The 17,171-nt window shown below is 39.6% G+C and overlaps 3 protein-coding genes across 6 annotated transcripts; all 3 read left to right on the top strand.

The window, feature by feature from the left end:
• The first annotated feature begins 222 nt into the window (after nt 1-222).
• On the top strand, nt 223-6,784 carry LOC121294899 (protein PML-like). Of its 4 annotated transcripts, XM_041219076.1 has the most exons (8): nt 576-740; nt 1,239-1,306; nt 1,821-2,306; nt 2,616-3,193; nt 4,083-4,123; nt 4,402-4,582; nt 5,172-5,233; nt 5,777-6,782. In XM_041219076.1, exons 3-8 carry the CDS (start codon nt 1,825-1,827, stop codon nt 5,879-5,881), a joined length of 1,449 nt encoding a protein of 482 aa, XP_041075010.1. In that variant the 5' UTR covers nt 576-740; nt 1,239-1,306; nt 1,821-1,824; the 3' UTR covers nt 5,882-6,782. The 4 variants fall into 4 exon arrangements, with proteins under 4 accessions (XP_041075008.1, XP_041075007.1, XP_041075010.1 ...); XM_041219073.1 differs by lacking the exons at nt 576-740; nt 1,239-1,306 and adding an exon at nt 225-569; XM_041219075.1 differs by lacking the exon at nt 1,239-1,306 and having other exon boundaries at nt 577-740; nt 5,777-6,780.
• Nucleotides 6,785-8,514: 1,730 nt separating this feature from the next.
• LOC121294526 (protein PML-like) lies at nt 8,515-13,072 on the top strand. Its single transcript, XM_041218317.1, has 4 exons — nt 8,515-8,783; nt 9,875-10,337; nt 10,768-11,345; nt 12,342-13,072. Exons 2-4 carry the CDS (start codon nt 9,880-9,882, stop codon nt 13,070-13,072), a joined length of 1,767 nt encoding a protein of 588 aa, XP_041074251.1. The 5' UTR covers nt 8,515-8,783; nt 9,875-9,879.
• Nucleotides 13,070-16,269, top strand: LOC121294902 (protein PML-like). Its single transcript, XM_041219081.1, has 4 exons — nt 13,070-13,310; nt 13,785-13,840; nt 14,376-14,559; nt 15,209-16,269. The coding sequence occupies exons 1-4, from the start codon at nt 13,139-13,141 to the stop codon at nt 15,970-15,972; spliced, it is 1,176 nt and encodes a 391-aa protein (XP_041075015.1). The 5' UTR covers nt 13,070-13,138; the 3' UTR covers nt 15,973-16,269.
• Nucleotides 16,270-17,171: the final 902 nt, after the last annotated feature.

Genomic DNA, 17,171 nt, shown 5'->3' with positions numbered 1-17,171 from the left:
CATGATTCACCACAAAATAAATATAGGGCGTGTCTTTACTCATGAACAACACAGATACCTGGGCTGTATTTCGAGTTCATAGCTGAAAGGAAATAGAATTAGCCCTCTGCACCACCTAGGCTGAAGGTATATTTTAATTACGCAAAGATTGTGATAATCGAGGTCTGTTCAACCAGCTGTGTTTTTATCTAGTTCTATTCAACACCTTTATGTTAATAAACAACAGATAGGCCTACTATCTCAAATACAATTTCATACCGTTTTGCCTCAAGCTTTATTATTGTAAAATATTAATCATGGGTGACTTTTTACTATACTATTCCACAGTTTGCAATTATTTTCCTATTTATCAATTGATCAGAAAGCAGAACTGCACGATTTGTTTCATAATGCCCGTTTCAGATGAAGTTATCATTACCAAGAGTTGATATGAACGTGAGTTTATACAACCAACAGCCTATATACACATATATGAGAATAGATTATGAAATCGCAGTAGCTCTGTTCCACGGAGGGTGTATACAGAGTTTACTTGTGTACAAAGAAAACGCTGCATGCATGTTTGTACGGTGAGTGTTTCCTCTAAACAAAAAAAAAAAGAAAGAAAAAAAAACACATGATTTTATTGTCGTGACGTACCATTCAGTAAATCGAAAGTGAAGTCTTGATAAAACAAGTCAACAAAAGAGGCCGTAATCATTCGCCTTGAAAAAACCCAACACCTTTGTTTATCACATTTGGTAAGTTCGGTTTTTTGCTAATGTTGTTCAGGCTACTACCAAGCTAAAACCCAAGATCATGTTTTGCATTTAAAGACGTTGATCTCAGAATATGTTTGTTTATTTTAAGTAAACAATGATGTAGCGTTTTCATATGCAATACATGTAAACTCACAAAGGTTTTTAGAGAAACGGTTCTCAATATAGTGCACTGCGGTACTGTATGTTGTATTGAATTTAATATTCTAATGCACAAAACGAAAAATAAAGACTAATGAGCTGGCTCTAATCGATTAAAGTGATTGAACCGAGTTACTGTTGGTATGCTATCACTAATGATAACTGATATTGATCGGCGTAATTCTTGCTATCAAATAACGACGGGCAATTTTTGATATTTGTTCAGTTTTACTGTTTGCATGGAAGCTATATCTGAACATACAGATATACGTTAGTCAAAGCAGAATGAATATGTTTGCTGACTCGTTTTTTTTTCCATGATAACCATTTTGTTTACAGTTCTACTACAGTATACACATAAGAAAAAAAGACGCTACCAAGAAATCAAATGTATCAATAGCCAATTGGTGGGTTTGATATTTATCTCATCATATGAAGTGAAATGAATAAGAAACGTTCATAGGTCCAGTTCAGTTTTATTCACAGCACGCCTTACTTTTAGTTGCTGTTGCCAGACATTGGGATGCAGACAGTATTTCAGTTTCAGATGACCATGGAATAGTGTGTTTGTTCAGCAGAAGTTTCAGAAATTGGCATTGCCACAAAATAAGCATCTCAGACAGCACTATGTATATTTCAAGCTCTACTTTAAATTTCATAAATATATTATTGATATTCTTGTTGTTTATTGTGCAGAGTCTGAAAGAGTTTAATGCTTACAACTTTCCCTAAACAATGTCAGAAATAAACAGGACAAATATAGGTGTGTTAGCCTTAGTGTTTACATAGTAGTATGTGTATAGTGTGTCCTAACATGTTTTATGCACAATATGTAATCAAAGTCTTGTCTATTTAAAATGAAGTCTTGTGCACAGATACTATTTAATTATTATTATTATTTTTTTTTATTATTAATTATAGAATCATGTCCCACAATTCAGACACATTGCAAAGCTACAGCCAGTTCCTGCAGTGTGGTGCCTGCTCTTGTAGCATCACCTCCCCCAAGCTGCTCTCCTGCCTGCACAGCTTCTGTCAGACATGTTTGAGAGATCAGGACGGCTCTGTCACCTGCCCCACCTGCCACCAGACCACCGAGAAGGCTGAGGTGAAGGACAACAAGCTTTTATCTGACCTGCAAAGCAAACTGGTCATCCTGAGGCAGATAGGCAGGGGCAGTGACCTGTTCTGCTCTTGCTGTAATGCCTCGGCGGGGTCCATGTGCTTCGAATGCGAGAAGTTTCTGTGCCAGAAGTGTTTTGAAGCCCACCAGGTGTTCACTGCGAAGGACAGTCACTCAGTGGAGAGCTTGGAGTCCCTGAAAGAGATGAGCTTCCAGGAATTCCTGGCCACTGCTCGGAAGAAGAGGCAGCCCTACTGCCCCGACCACGACAAACAGGCAATCAGGTAATTGAGCTCTTCTTTTTAGGTTACAGTCGATACTTTATGTGCATTTAGAGAACTGCTTGTCCAATTGTGTTGCATAAGTTATTTAGTGTATCATTATCTGGGGATCTAAGGATAATGTCTCTCTGTATTTTACCAGTATCTATAGAACAGCTTATTGACTCATAATACTATCTGGAGGGGGGGTGGTATGGAGGCGCCATGTTCTCCACATGTACATATAATATCCAGAGAAGTGCTTATTCTTGGCTGTGAAACATTAAAACAACATGGGACCGAGCACCTAACTGGGCCTTTTTTTCATCATAGCATCTTTTGCCGAACGTGTTCCAAATCCATCTGCTGCACATGCACAGTCCTGACGCACAAGCCTCATGACTATGCTGACATCAAGCTGGAGGCCCAACTGCAGAAACATGACCTTACCCAAATGTCCACCGCGCTCCTGGAAAAAGAGAAAGAATTCGTCAAAATCTGCCAGGACCTCTTGTCTCTACAGGACCACGGTCAGCACCATAAGAAGGAGCTGGTAGAGCAAATCACAGCTTCGGTGAAAGAAGCCTTGAGGAAGGTGAACCAGAAGGGAGAGGCCCTCTTGGAAGAGCTGGAGAGCCTTTACGCAGTCAAGGAGGTTGAGATCAAGCACAGGATCGTTCAGATGGAGAATGTGCTGAGGAGAATCGAAGCCAGCAGGGGTCTAGTTGACAACATGATCACCTACGCAGCTTGGAAAGAAGTGATGGAGATGCAGGATTTTGTGAAGTCGGCTATGTGGCAGCTCCAGAGCGAGCAACCCTTGAACTTGGACTCAGAAGAAACCACAGTGCAATTTATCCAAACCACCAAGGAACCAAGTGATCTACTGGGCAGTTTGGTAGTGAGTAACTGTGAGTGTTGAACTTCATCTGAATTGCTTTGCTAGGGAAGGTGAATCAAACCAGTGCGCTGTACATGAACTGTGTTTCCACTGCTACAAACCCATTCTGAACATCATTCTCAATCAGCATGCTGCTCCAATGATTGCCCTCCCCTCCCTCTCATGTCTCAGTGAAAGTGGATAGTAAAGCATTACAAGTTGAGCCCACATAACTCAAAACAGGAAGGGGGCAAAATCTGAAATATTCTTTTGAAAAGCTGAAATGTCAGAATTTTACGCTGTGCAGTAATGAAGGGCCAGTATGAAGTTTTTAACAAACAGAGAAACATTATTAATTTATTTTTACCATTTGATAAACTGTATGTATATTACTGATTCATTATATTTTTAAATAACAATAATAGTATAATGAGAAGTGTTCTTGGCACAGGTTTGTAATACGTGAACAAGTCTTACTGTCCATATAAAGATAACTAGGCTGAAGAGTCTGAAAACAACATCGTTAGGTAATGGAAATGTAGCTTTGGGGTCTTCACGATTCAGGCACAAAGCAAGGCTGGGCCTGGTTAGTACTTGGATGAGGAACCTCCATAAAAAATCAGATGCTACAACACATGGTGTTGGTGGGTGTTGGTGGGTGTTGGGTGGTGGTGGGGGGGGGTGGGGGCGGGGGGGGGGAGAAAAGACTAATTTAAAGTAATGCTCCAAACTAATGTGTCAGGGGATACTGTTTTGTATATGTTACATGCTTTGCGTTAATTCTTATTCCAGTTTGGCTGCACTTGCTCCTTGGTAGTAAACAATTGCACTGCCATTGTAGTGCTGCTGTGACACCATTGAAGATCATTTGGCAATGAGATTGTTTTTTAACATTGTATTTATGTATTCATTTATTTCAGCCTTATCTGCAGAAACAGAAGTGGAGGCTCCTTGTGAATCGGTACAACCATTTATTTTTCTTACTATGTTCTGCTGTCTTCTGTATAGCTTGTGTTTGTCACGGATGCACATTTTCAATATTTCATTAACAAAATGAATAGTTTTGCATGGGTTTCATAAATGGTGTCAAATCACATGAAAGCAGCATTAATAACACATCTCAATATTATAACTGTTTTTAATGTTGCATGTTTGAATAAATAACCTTGTTGTACATGTATCCCTGCTGGGCGGTGTTGTGTTACTGACATACTTTGTTCATTTCTGATGATTGTGAAGGCTGCCATTCCGATAGCTTGGAAAAGGGAGAGGGAGGAGGAATGGGATCTGGATCCAGATACAGAACCCTGGATCAGCATGGAAACCAGCCTGGATGCATGGTCCAGCAGGTCCCATAGAGAAGGGTCTGCTGCTAGCACAGCCCTGGCTTCTCCAGTGGAGCACGGTACAGGGAAAAATGGTAAGCTGGTTTTAACCGTTAAACTGCTACATCAATGACAACCTCACACTCTGTGGGAAAACTGAAAGGAAGTCAAGGAGACAGACGGTTTGGCTTCTCACTTCATCAAACTGTTTTGTGGCAGTGCCTTAACCATGCCACATTATAAGTAAATGTGTGTAGCTGTCATCTCATGCAGGTCTGGGTACTGAAACTATGAAATGATTATTAGATCAGTAACATACTACATACCCCACCCCAGCTGTGAATTAAAAATCAGAGGTATCACTAGAAAGAGGATGACCATTAAATAAATCAATAGTGTGTAAACAGTAGAATGAAAATAAGAAATGGCACAGTTCATTGAAATCAGTGGTATTTAGGACTTGTCATTGGGTAAGCAAATGAGGTGTCTGCATCATGATAAAGTGTGTTTAAATGACTGATTTACAATATTGTGTTCTCAAGATGCCTGTAAGTGTAAGTCTGTCATACAGACAGACGGATGTGCAGGAAGACACCTCCATGTATCCCCCCAAAATGATGCTCCCAGTAACCTCTGCTAAATAATCAAAAAGTTTAAAGAGAAAAATGTAACTATTTTTTATAGGCACTTCACTTGAAGAGTCCATCTTGATATCCTCTGATGAATCAAATGATGCATTTTCCTTGGTAAGAATTTTCAATAAGGAGTGTTAAACAATGTGCTTACTGTACTGTAGCAGCAGTTGCATAACAGTGCTTTTGAAAACCAGTTTATCTGACAAACCAACGCCCCGAAGGGCATTTTACAGTGCCAGGGAATCCAACTGGATATCATCAACTACTTCTTCTTATGAGTAACACCAGGATGCAATGCATGGTGTTTAACCAGTGCTTTAAAATGCTCTAAAAATTCCACTTTGGTTTATGAGTCACCAATAGCAACATGCGGATGTACAAGTTTTATTTTTTCTGTACAATAATATCATGGTTTGAAGTTCAACTGGTAGATATTAATATTGATTGTAGGGTATTACCAAACAAAACACATACCGGAAACTGCATCATTATAATTACAAAAAGGAGAACAATTGCTAATTAAGTGCTGATATTGAGCAGAGAGAGGGGAAGATTTGTAATATTTAAAACATACAGAGCCTGCATGTTTGTATAACTACATTCTTGCTTTTTAGTCATATTGAACATAATTTCCTACCTGCGTTTTGTCTACAGGTAAGAGAGCTATTTCAGAACAAAAAGAGAAAAAGAAAATGCAAAACACCAACAAAAAGACCTGAATCCACGATGGAACATGAAAAACAGTTCCAAATGAGCTAAAACTGATCGTCAGGTCGTATTGTTCTGACGTGTGTGAATGTGTTAGAGACCGTATTTCTCCACAAACAGAGGCACACTTTCCTGCTGAAACCATTGTGATATAAAATTCTTGACGATTGGTTTAGTTTGTTTACTGGCTTTGATTTTCCATGTGCAATAAAATAAAAACTTTTTTTTATTATTTTGTGTTTTGTCATTTTCAAAATAACATCCATTTGAGAGCGGATGGCATGCACTGAACTTTGTGTTCTTTCTTTTCACTTTTTACAAACCTTTACTGATATACATACAGACAGTACTGTACACAATTATGAACCACTTGCCAAATAAAAAGCCCAAATGGCAACCAGTCAATCACATTTGATCAGATTATCAGAAATTCTTTCAGCTGGTTTGGGTGTATCGACCTCCAAGACGTTTTCCAGACCGCTGTATGCAAGCTAAAAGAATAACCATGTACTGTTCATTTTTTGTAATCAATTAAAAAGAATTCCAAACTTATTCCAACTTCTGGTCAAACATTTTCTATATCAATAACACAGGGCGACAAGGTATTAAAGGATTTTTTTTCTATTAGCAATATAATGGGTTTAATACTGTTACACTTTCTTTTATGGATTAATACTAATTGTTCAGTTAACTTTAAAAGGACAAACTGTAGAGCTAACAAAATAATTTGGGTATACCTAATATTAACTGTAGGTCTCACATATTCCACTATCAAAGGCACACACAACATGGGGAATGTGTATTTGATTTTTAATGTCATTATTAATTGCTCCATACTGTGAATGTCATGGGATAAGCAAAGATTGATGACTGAGAACGAGAGCCAGACTCTCAGCTTTTCCTACATGTTTTAATTTCTTCTGCGTTCATCATGTTCACTTGTGCAGCACTGAAAATGATATAAATAGATGGGCAGCGTTTAGTTCATCAGCTGCTACAAAATAAGTGTTTACCATAACATGTGTGCCTTTCATGTATGTGGCAAAGCTTAAGCCTTGCACAATGGAATATGTAGTTTATTGTATGTTTTTGTGTTAATTGTTAATATTGATTTAATTGTTTAGCTGCTGTGGCGCTCCGCTGGGGACGATTACCTGTCTGCGTGGAGCAGCAGCTGAAAGCAATCAGCTGTTCCAGCAGGCAGGTGGGCGTGTCTCAACGGAGCGTCAGTATAAAAGCATGGCGATCGCTGTGATCTGGGCTGCTGCAAGGCCTGCCGTTTTCACGGCACCTTTTGAGTTATAGTTTGGGGTATTGTGTTTTATTTTGCACTTTTTGTACAGTTTTCTGTATCTGTCCTCAGTGCGTTACCATCGCTGGTAACGTCACATGACCGCCTTTATTTTACTTTCACTTTCTTTTTGTTGTTAATAAATCCTGCGCGCCTGTGCCGGCGTTTCAACACCAACCTCAGTCTCTCTGTATGCTTGAACAGCGGCTACCCACGCGTGTGACCCGAGGAAGACCCTGTCACAATGTAGGAAAACACATCCTGCCAGAATTTCACAGTGTGATATTTCTGACTGATTTATTTCTTGCATTCACTAAGAAAACTGACATTTAAAAAAAAAAACACACCAAGTTATTTAAGCTTTGTCACTCTGGTTTCCACAATCCTAAAACTATTTGATAACAGCATGGGTGCACAAATCTGGTCCTCGAGATCTCATGGTCTTATACCATAAATGACCTTGTTGAACCAAGTTAACCACCTTCAGTTAATTATTGAATAATACCAATAAAACTTGAAGGACTCTGGACCTTATTAAATAAATAAATCATTAAGAAATACCACACTGTGAAATTTCACACATTATTAGTATTTCAATATATCCACTTAAGGCAAAGTGTTGCAGGGGTGCACATTAATGGTTACACATTGGTGTACCATTTGGACTTGGAGATTAAACATGATTCTAAGAGTTCTATTGGGCCTACATGCAATTTACATGTCGATTTTTAGTCACCAGGATGTGATGACTGAAAAAAAAAATTATACAAAGTGAATATCAATGCAAGCTGTTGAATCTGAAGGGCGACCATTGGTCCCAAAAGATTTCTCAATAATAACATATGACAGCAACCATTCTAATTTAGCAAATAAGAAATGTATTCTGTTTGTCGCCTAATGCGCTTTAAAAAAAATAGCAGAAAAGTACTGTTGATCAAGCTTGCTTATATCTGCTTCCTTAGGTCACCTTAACACAGACCATATGAACCCCTCTTCAGAACCAACCTCAAAATAGCAGGCTGCACCTTTGTGTTTTTTCAATTTAGAAACCACTAGGTACAGTCCTTTACTTAATAAAAATGAGTGAGGATCCCTTGACTTGTATAACAGTTTTACTACATAGTGTTTGTCTCCTGGTTTTACTCTACATGTTTCTACATGGTTTTTCCTGTAAACGGCTGTCAGTAATATAATAACAAGGTTTGACGAGAAGCAAACACGAGAGGGAGGGGGTGCATGCAAAGAAACACATTTACAGGCACAGTCCAGGCGTAGACTGCCAGGCTGGGCCCTTCCCTTGAGGCAGGGCTTAGAAGCTTGGCTGCAGCCATTGCTTAGGGTTTGGGGTGAGGCAACGTTCGAATCTCGACATTTCAAATTAGGTACCAGATAAAACGGTTTCCATTTCAACTAAATACATACAGGGTTCAGTCCATGAGCGGTTAATCATTCACTTGATGTAGGCTTATCTACAATCTATTGGGGAGTGGCAGAGCCTTTCTGAAGAATTAAAACCTAAAACCTTTGTTGAAAGAAAGATTTCTTCATTGAGCCAGTTCTGGATTACAATCCTCAAATAAATCTTTCTACAGAATTTTCTAAGGAACTTGGTTGACCATCTTCTATAACATTTTCTAAAGTCTAACAGAAACCCAAGATCTGGTAAATTTATCTTATTCTTAACTTATTACTTTAGTTTATTCATGAAGCAATGTGGAGTAGAAGGCTGATCTGTAAGAAAAATTATGTTTTAGGGGGCTGATAATGCTGCTTAATTTGAAATGATTTAATACAATTAAAAGCTGTTTTTGTGAACGTAACAAATCTCTATAGCCTTATCGTACCCAGCTCCTCTCATCTTTTCCCCTGGGGCTATTACTCAGGAACACAAAGTCCTCTACTTAAGGCATGGAAAACAATGGTCTTCCAAAAAAAAAAAAAAATGCTTGTTATGAATGTTGCTCTGCTAATGTCAGGGCATTACTTTCCAAAAGGAAAATAAATAACTTTAAAAAAGATACAAACAAGAAGAGGGCCTTGGGTGCACACTGCGTGTCCTGTTTCTCACAGCTACTTGATCCCATAACTTTGTCTAGGTGTCTCACAAAGCATCCCAGTGACTCAGTGGCAAAAACTTAAGTTGCTAACCCATGCCACACACTCGGCACTGTAGAAAAATTCTACCTTCTGTATTAGGCCTGCCTCATTTTCCCAACTGTGTCCTGGTCTCTGAGCTGGCTTGAAATAGTAACTATGGTTAAGTTTGTCAACTTGTAATAATCCCTTAAAGACTTGAGTAGGACGTCTGTCTTTAATTAAGCCGAGTCCCTTGGACTGGCTGGTACAGTTTGTTAGAGTAAGAACTAAGGCAAGCTTTAGCTTTGATACTGCTAAGGACAAAAGAGAAGGGTAAAATAACTATTTACTGTAACAGGCCTTGTTAAGGTTAGGTTTAAGTGCAACATGTATGTTGTATGAAATTAGCTGGACTATGTGTACTTTGGAAGAAGTTAAATGAATCTTACACGAAAGGCGATGACCTGCAGTCCGAAGTATGAAGCCTGACTGTTTATACTGGGTGTCGGTGTACAGTAAATCTTACCCTTGCACCTCCACATATGGAAAAGACTGCTTACAGATGCCTTTTAGTAGTTTAAAAACCTTGATCAGCCCTAACCCTTCAACAGTTTAAAATAATTGTTTTGTTCAATGCAATATTTGAGCTCTTCTCTCTCTCTTTTTTTTTTTTGTAGCTATCATGCCCCAGTTCCTGCAGTGTGGTGCCTGCTCGTGTAGTATCACCTCCCCCAAGCTGCTCTCCTGCCTGCACAGCTTCTGTCAGATATGTTTGAAAGATCAGGATGGCTCTCACATTGTCACCTGCCCCACCTGCCACCAGCCCACCAAGAAGGCTGAGGTGAATGACAACAAGCTTTTATCTGACCTGCAAAGCAAACTGGTCATCCTGAGGCAGATAGGCAGGGGCGGTGACCTGTTCTGCTCTTGCTGTAATGCCTCGGCGGGGTCCATGTGCTTCGAGTGCGAGAAGTTTCTGTGCCAGAAGTGTTTTGAAGCCCACCAGGTGTTCACTGCGAAGGACAGTCACTCAGTGGAGAGCTTGGAGTCCCTGAAAGAGATGAGCTTCCAGGAATTCCTGGCCACTGCTCGGAAGAAGAGGCAGCCCTACTGCCCCAACCACGACAAAGAGACAATCAGGTAATTGAGCTCTTTTTTTCTGGGTTACAGTCGATACTTTATGTACATTTAGAGAACCGCTTGTCCAATTGTGTTGCATAAGTTATTTAGTGTATCATTATCTGGGGGTCTAAGGATAATCTAAGGATAATGTCCTGTTCCTTTGTATGTTATGTTATTGCCTCATAATAAAACTTGAAATTGACATTTTTAAATACAACTTGTAAATAGTATCTGGTCGGGGGGGGGGGGGGGGGGGCAGAATTATGACCAGCCCCCTACCCCCCACGTCTCCGATGAGGCGCGGAGGGGGGGCAATTACTATGGAGGCATCATGTTCTCCACTTGTACATATAATATCTAGAGAAGTGCTTATTCTTAGCTGTTAAACCTTGTGTCTTTAAAACAACGTGGGACCGAGCAACTAACTGGCCCTGTTTTTTCATCATAGCATCTTTTGCCGATCGTGTTCCAAGTCCATTTGCTGCACATGCACAGTCCTGGCGCACGGGTTGCACGACTATGCTGACATCAAGCTGGAGGCCCAGCTGCAGAAACAGGACCTTACCAAAATGTCCAATGCGCTCCTGGAAAAAGAGAAAGAATTCGCCAAAATCTACCAGGATTTCCTGTCTCTACAGGACCACAGTCGGCACCATAAGAAGGAGCTGGTACAGCAGATCACAGTGTCAGTGAAAGAAGCCTTGAGGAAGGTGGAGCAGAAGGAAGAAGCCCTCTTGAAAGAGCTAGAGGGAATTTACAAGGGCATGGATGCCAAGATGAGCAAGAAGCTGCTTTGCATGGAGAATGTGCAGAAGAGAATTGAAGGCAGCAAGAATCTGGTGGAGAAAATGATCAAGTACGCCACTGATGAAGAAGTGGTGGAGATGCAGGCGTTTGTGAAATCATCTCTGCAGCAGCTCCAGAGAAGTGAAAATGGGAATGCAAACGCACTGGACTTCACAGTAGAGTTTAAGAAAACTGACCTGGAGCCACTCAATCTATTGGGCAGCCTAGTGGTTCATAAAGGCGAGTATTGTTTAATACAAATTATCCAATTACTTTCAAAGTATATTTATTTCCTAATATTTCCCAACGGAAAGCTGAAAATTAGCTTTGCAAAGCTCATGGTTGCCAATAACTTAGCTTTGCAAAGATATGGTTGCCTATGAATATATATATATGATATTATATACTATATATATATATATATATAAATATATATATATATATATATTATATATATATAGAAGAACAAAATAGGAATCCTATAATATGGCTTGGTTACAGGAACCATATGGCGCAGGTTAACCAATAAGTCGCATTGCAGTAATAAAATATATTTAGTTTATTTCCATTTGTGTGTGTGTGTGTGTGTGTAATGTGCTTATAAAAATAGAGCAAGAAACGATTGCACTGTAGTTTATGGAAATGTGCCTCTTGGATTATTGTTTCAAAGTGAGGGACTGCTACAGGTACAAATACCTGCCTGTTCTGTTTTTGCTATGCTTATTTGTTGTTGTTTGTAACTAGTCATGCTCAAAATGCATTCTGAAGGTTGCTTCGTACTACGACATGTTGGAGTTACGTCATCCACACTCTTGCGACATGCGTCTTTTTTGGAAAGTCGTACAAACTTTTCTCATGAATGTGCGACCTGAAATCGCATAGGGTCAGATAATGTTGAAAAATGTCAACATTTGTTGCATGGTCTGAGTGAAGTTGCACAGCTTTTATAGCTGTATGCACCTGACGTATCACATTCATCTGCAATAGAAATATGAACTAGCCCCGACAGCCCTATGAATTAACTTAATTTAGAAAAAGTGATAAGATTTCTAGGAAGGGGTATTTAAAAGCCTTGGTTAACTTAAACATAAACGTATTTGTTGTTTAGTATTTAAGGTTTCACTCATTCGGTTTTCTGGAACACCACCATAAATTGGCGGCCTTTACTGTGTGGGTTGAGACAGAAGTCAACATGCTGTTCAACACAACTCACAACCCCTTACAGTCTCCTCACAGGTCCACCACAACACAACAACCTCTTCCAGTCTTCTCACAGGTCCAACACAACACAGCAACCCCTTCCAGTCTTCTCACAGGTCCACCACAACCCAACAACCCCTTCCAGTCTTCTCATGGGTCCACCACAACACAACAATCCCTTCCAGTCTTCTCACAGGTCCACCACAACACAACAACCCCTTCCAGTCTTCTCACAGGTCCACCACAATCCAACAACCCCTTCCAGTCTTCTCACAGGCACGCCACAACCCAACAACCCCTTCCAGTCTTCTCACGGGTCCACCACAACCCAACAACCCCTTCCAGTCTTCTCACAGGCATGCCACAACCCAACAACCCCTTCCAGTCTTCTCATGGGTCCACCACAACCCAACAACCCCTTCCAGTCTTCTCACGGGTCCACCACAACTCAAAACCCCTTCCAGTCTTCTCACGAGTCCACCACAACCCAACAACCCCTTCCAGTCTTCTCACGGGTCCACCACAACTCAACAACCCCTTCCAGTCTTCTCACAGGTTCACCACAACCCAACAACCCCTTCCAGTCTTCTCACGGGTCCACCACAACTCAACAACCCCTTCCAGTCTTCTCACAGGCACGCCACAACCCAACAACCCCTTCCAGTCTTCTCACAGGCCCACCACAACCCAGCAACCCCTTCCAGTCGTCTCACAGCACCATTCTTCTCACGGTCCAGTATTACTCTTTCTCAGGCCAGGTTGGCTAATCTTGACACCCATGACTTGTAGTGTTGAGGTTTATGTGTTAAACATTGTTTTCTGTTTGTTCTCTGATGACCCTGAAGGCTTCAACACTGATCAAGATTAAAAGAGAGAGGCAGGATGATGAAAACATTATACCTGTAACATCTTTAGCCTCTGGACTGCCACCCAAGCACTCTTACACACCTCCTCTTGAAAAGCCAGGTGTCAGTCCCATCCACCCTAATTTTGGACAAGAAACTGGTAAGTTCATGAAAGTGTAAATCAATTTGAAGTCCATCCAATACTTCTGTATTTCAAATAATTACCAAACTTGTGGTGATGTCCACAATACTGTTGCACAGAATTACTTTTCCACAGTCTCCCTCTATATATACAATGGACTTTTTATCTTGCAGTCATACTTTGGAATGATGATATAACTGTAAATGAATGGTTGTTTCTGGCTGGTTCTTCTAGTCAGGTGATGATGTATTTAACAACAAGCTCTTGTGGCCAAAAACCTGAACACTTTTTAGTCAGTGGGTTTAATATTTTGCTATACGTTGCCCTTAACACACAGTCAACGGTATTTAACGCTAACATTTTTATTTTGTCTACAATTAGTCCTGTTTGTGTTTCAGTGATTAACAGCTTTGACAGTGACACTTTACTGGCCACCATTCCCAATTAGTACTGTAAATGAGGATAATTGGTTATTATCTTTTTTTTAAATAGCTGATGATTCCCTACTGGATTACAATGACGATGAATGTGAAGAGACACAATCTGTGGTAAGATAAAATAAATGATATATGGAAATTTACAAAGAATTCTAATCATACGTGTCAATGGCACATTTAGTTTTCTCATAATAGTAAAACTAAGAATAGATAACTTTAAGAATAGAAGCTGTCACCAGAAAAACAAACTTTAGTTGTACTTTCAGTTTATATATATATATATATATATATATATATATATATATATATATAATATATATATATATATATCTATATATATGTGTGCTTTTAAAGCAATGTATGTGCTAGCTTCATTATGTACATGACTATTCTTACTATAGCACTATCCACTTCTACTAAAAATAATTCTCAATGCAAGTTTAGTTGACCATGTTAAAAGCATAGCAAACATAGTTAATACACATGATATAAATGGGTTCAGAGGCTGTATTGCTTGGTTATAATTGGAGCTGTAGTCTGCATTTAATAATGTTTTCAGTGTTCATGTACCAGGCCCAGTTTACTATATCCTAACACTTATTTATATTTCCCTCCTCAATTTCAATGTCTTATCTCTTGCCCACAGGTCTCAGACATGATGGAGAATAAAGAGCATATTGGGGATTCATTAAACAGCAAGGCGAGTGATAAAGGCACACCATTGTTAGAATGTGCCGGCTGTCTCCCAAGCCCAGCTCCTGCAGCAGACCAGCACATCCCTGTAGAAGATCATTCCATTGTCTTCTTTGACTTGGAGACCACTGGACTAGGTATAAGTGTTTTTTTTTCCATTTGTTTGTTCTGTCAGGCTTTGTGTTAAATTCAATTTTGAAAAACTGATAAGCCAATCATTTTAAAATCCTTCAACATACTGTACACTAAGGGCGTGCAGAAACTTGTACTTGGAATTGCCTTCCACTGCCAGTTAATTGAGTGTTTTAAAAGCAGATTGGAAGAATATTTTCCTCTCATCTGGGGCACTGACATTTCTACTGCTGTGTTGGCGTATCGAGACCCTAAACTGACTTACTGCCTTGGTACACCAGTGCAGCAGTAAATATGACAATTGCCTAGATTGGTATTCAGTTGTAAATGTGAGGGAAGCAGCTTTGTCTTGAAATCAACATATTTATTGAATACCTGCCAATTAAATACTTCAGAGTACAAGTTTTTTCCCTCCCCTGCTGTACATCAAGTTGTCTGCTTGTATGGGAAAACTTTGGAAAAAAAAACACTGCAAAATGTTTTTAAATAAATATACACTATTGATTTTTCTCTTAGTTTGTAACATTAGTTGTTATTTCCCTTTAAACATATTTCTTGGTGAAATGGTGACTTCTACAGTAAGAATTTATTCTAAAGCATTGGCATTTTAATATAATTCAGAAATAACTGCTGCTTCCATTGCTTTCCATACAGGGACAAACTGTGACATTATCCAGCTATCTGCAGTCTGCATGGAAAAGACCTTCAATGTCTACATGGTTCCCAGAACAGCGATTGCGAAGGGGGCGTCTGCTGTCACTGGATTCACCGTCAGCAGACACAAGCTGTATCTGCATCGCCGTCCTGTGCAGACGAAGACCCACAGGGACTGTTTGATGTCATTCCTGGCCTTCCTTCAAGGATTGAACCGGCCTCTGCTAGCGGGTCACAACATCAAGAGGTTTGATTGCCCTATTTTGGTCAGGGCTCTTGAAGAATTCCAACTGAATGAGGAATTCAAGCTACTGGTCTCAGGCTTCCTGGACACCCTTATCTTAAGCAAAGACCTCCTGCAGAACACTGGCATCAAGAGTTTTAAGCAGGAGAACCTGGTTAAGGAGCTTCTGAAGAAATCCTATCCTGCACACAACGCTCTGGAAGATGTCAAAGCTTTGCAGGATCTTTACAGTGCCCTAAGGCCTACCCCAGCACAAATAACCAGGCACCTTTTCACTCTTGACCAGATGGAATCTCTTTCGTCACTGCAGCCTTTAGTGGAGGGGAAAGCCATCTCCAAAACCACAGCTCAGAAGCTGGCAAGACTCGGGTTCAGTTTTGAAAAGATGAAGCGCTCTCACTTGCAAAATCCCAGTGAGGGGCTGCGGCAGTTTCTGGAGCCGTTGAAAGAAGAATTGAAGTATAGCATGTTCACAAAAACTGTGGACAAAATCTGTGAATTCTTTAAAATGGAGCAGTAGACTGGGTTTGGGAGTTATACTGCAGAGCAGGAAGATCAGCTGTCTTTATGCACAACTTGTTTCCAGCTTCTTCATTGAATTTATGCCTGTTTTCCTTTTCTTGTACAGGCCTCCTAGAAAGGAGAAATTGATTGTGTTTTTTAAGTAAATTGTAGGTTTCAGTTTGCAAAGATACCTACTGTATATTTTAATTGTTAATTATGAATAAATTAAGTGTAATGTTTTAATTAGCGTTAAATTACATACCGCTTTGTAGTTTTCCATATACTTAACGAAAAATTGATAATACAAATTGAAAAATATGACATTTTGAAATCTAACATGAAATACTGTACTACTGTTATGGTTTCCGGTAGACTTTTGCAAATTCATTTTGTAGTTACTTTGATTACATGATGTTAAATAAAATATCTAAATTATGTTCATATAGTTTTAAGTTATGTCACAATCCTAAAATTCTGCAGCCTTTAGTGGAGGGGAAACCAATCTCCAAAACCACAGCTCAGGAGCTGGTAAGACTCGGGTTCAGCTTTGAAAAGATGAAGCACTCTCACTTGCAAAGATACTTACTGCATATTTTATTTGTTAATTATGAATAAATACATTTTTTTCTATCTGAGTGTTCTGTTTTTGACTCCACACAAACACTCCAATCCTGAATTGAGTTTGGTGTGAATTTTGAGGAATAACCCCACCCCCTGCCCCGTGTTTGTGTTTATATAATGTTATGTTTTGTTTCTCTTAGCAACATCTGCAAGTGGAAGTTTCAAAGAGTTTAGCTGATCGTATAGCTGAAACTAACTTTAGGGAATCGAAAACCTAAAAGTGAAAATGAAGTTTTGACATCCTGAAATAAGGCAGCAAAAGAGACTTTGATTATCTGGCTTGAAAAATATAAATGCACATTAAAAACACACAATCAAATCTGATGTATATCATTTGTGGTCGTTCATTACAGACTGTGACTGTGGTCATTCATCACAGACAGAATCCCAGCAAGCAGTGCTGTTCTTTTCATCGATTCCAGGGCAGCATTTCAGAGTTCCATTCTGTGTCAGATAGTGCTAGGCTTCGCTCTGTGTGGAGTTTGGCATTTGATGTTGCTCACTTCCAGAGCCATAAGAAAGAAGTGCCTCTAAGATGAAGAGAATAAACTCCAAATGAATTCGTCTATATTAAAAAAAAAATAGCTTCAAAGA

This window comes from Polyodon spathula, chromosome 19 (assembly GCF_017654505.1).
Source record: "Polyodon spathula isolate WHYD16114869_AA chromosome 19, ASM1765450v1, whole genome shotgun sequence".
Lineage (NCBI taxonomy): Eukaryota > Metazoa > Chordata > Actinopteri > Acipenseriformes > Polyodontidae > Polyodon > Polyodon spathula.
Note: the sequence above shows the minus strand (reverse complement) of the source record. Positions and strands in the feature narration are given on the sequence as shown.

Coding starts and splice junctions, on each gene's coding strand:
- LOC121294899 (XM_041219073.1), top strand. CDS start 403: ATGAAGTTATCATTACCAAGAGTTGATATGAACGTGAGTTTATACAAC. Junction 570..1,820: donor GCTGCATGCATGTTTGTACG/GTGAGTGTTTCC, acceptor TATTAATTATAG/AATCATGTCCCACAATTCAG. Junction 4,583..5,171: donor GCACGGTACAGGGAAAAATG/GTAAGCTGGTTT, acceptor TATTTTTTATAG/GCACTTCACTTGAAGAGTCC.
- LOC121294526 (XM_041218317.1), top strand. CDS start 9,880: ATGCCCCAGTTCCTGCAGTGTGGTGCCTGCTCGTGTAGTATCACCTCC. Junction 10,338..10,767: donor CACGACAAAGAGACAATCAG/GTAATTGAGCTC, acceptor TTTTCATCATAG/CATCTTTTGCCGATCGTGTT. Junction 11,346..12,341: donor CAGCCTAGTGGTTCATAAAG/GCGAGTATTGTT, acceptor GTCTCCTCACAG/GTCCACCACAACACAACAAC.
- LOC121294902 (XM_041219081.1), top strand. CDS start 13,139: ATGACCCTGAAGGCTTCAACACTGATCAAGATTAAAAGAGAGAGGCAG. Junction 13,841..14,375: donor GTGAAGAGACACAATCTGTG/GTAAGATAAAAT, acceptor TCTTGCCCACAG/GTCTCAGACATGATGGAGAA. Junction 14,560..15,208: donor CTTGGAGACCACTGGACTAG/GTATAAGTGTTT, acceptor CTTTCCATACAG/GGACAAACTGTGACATTATC.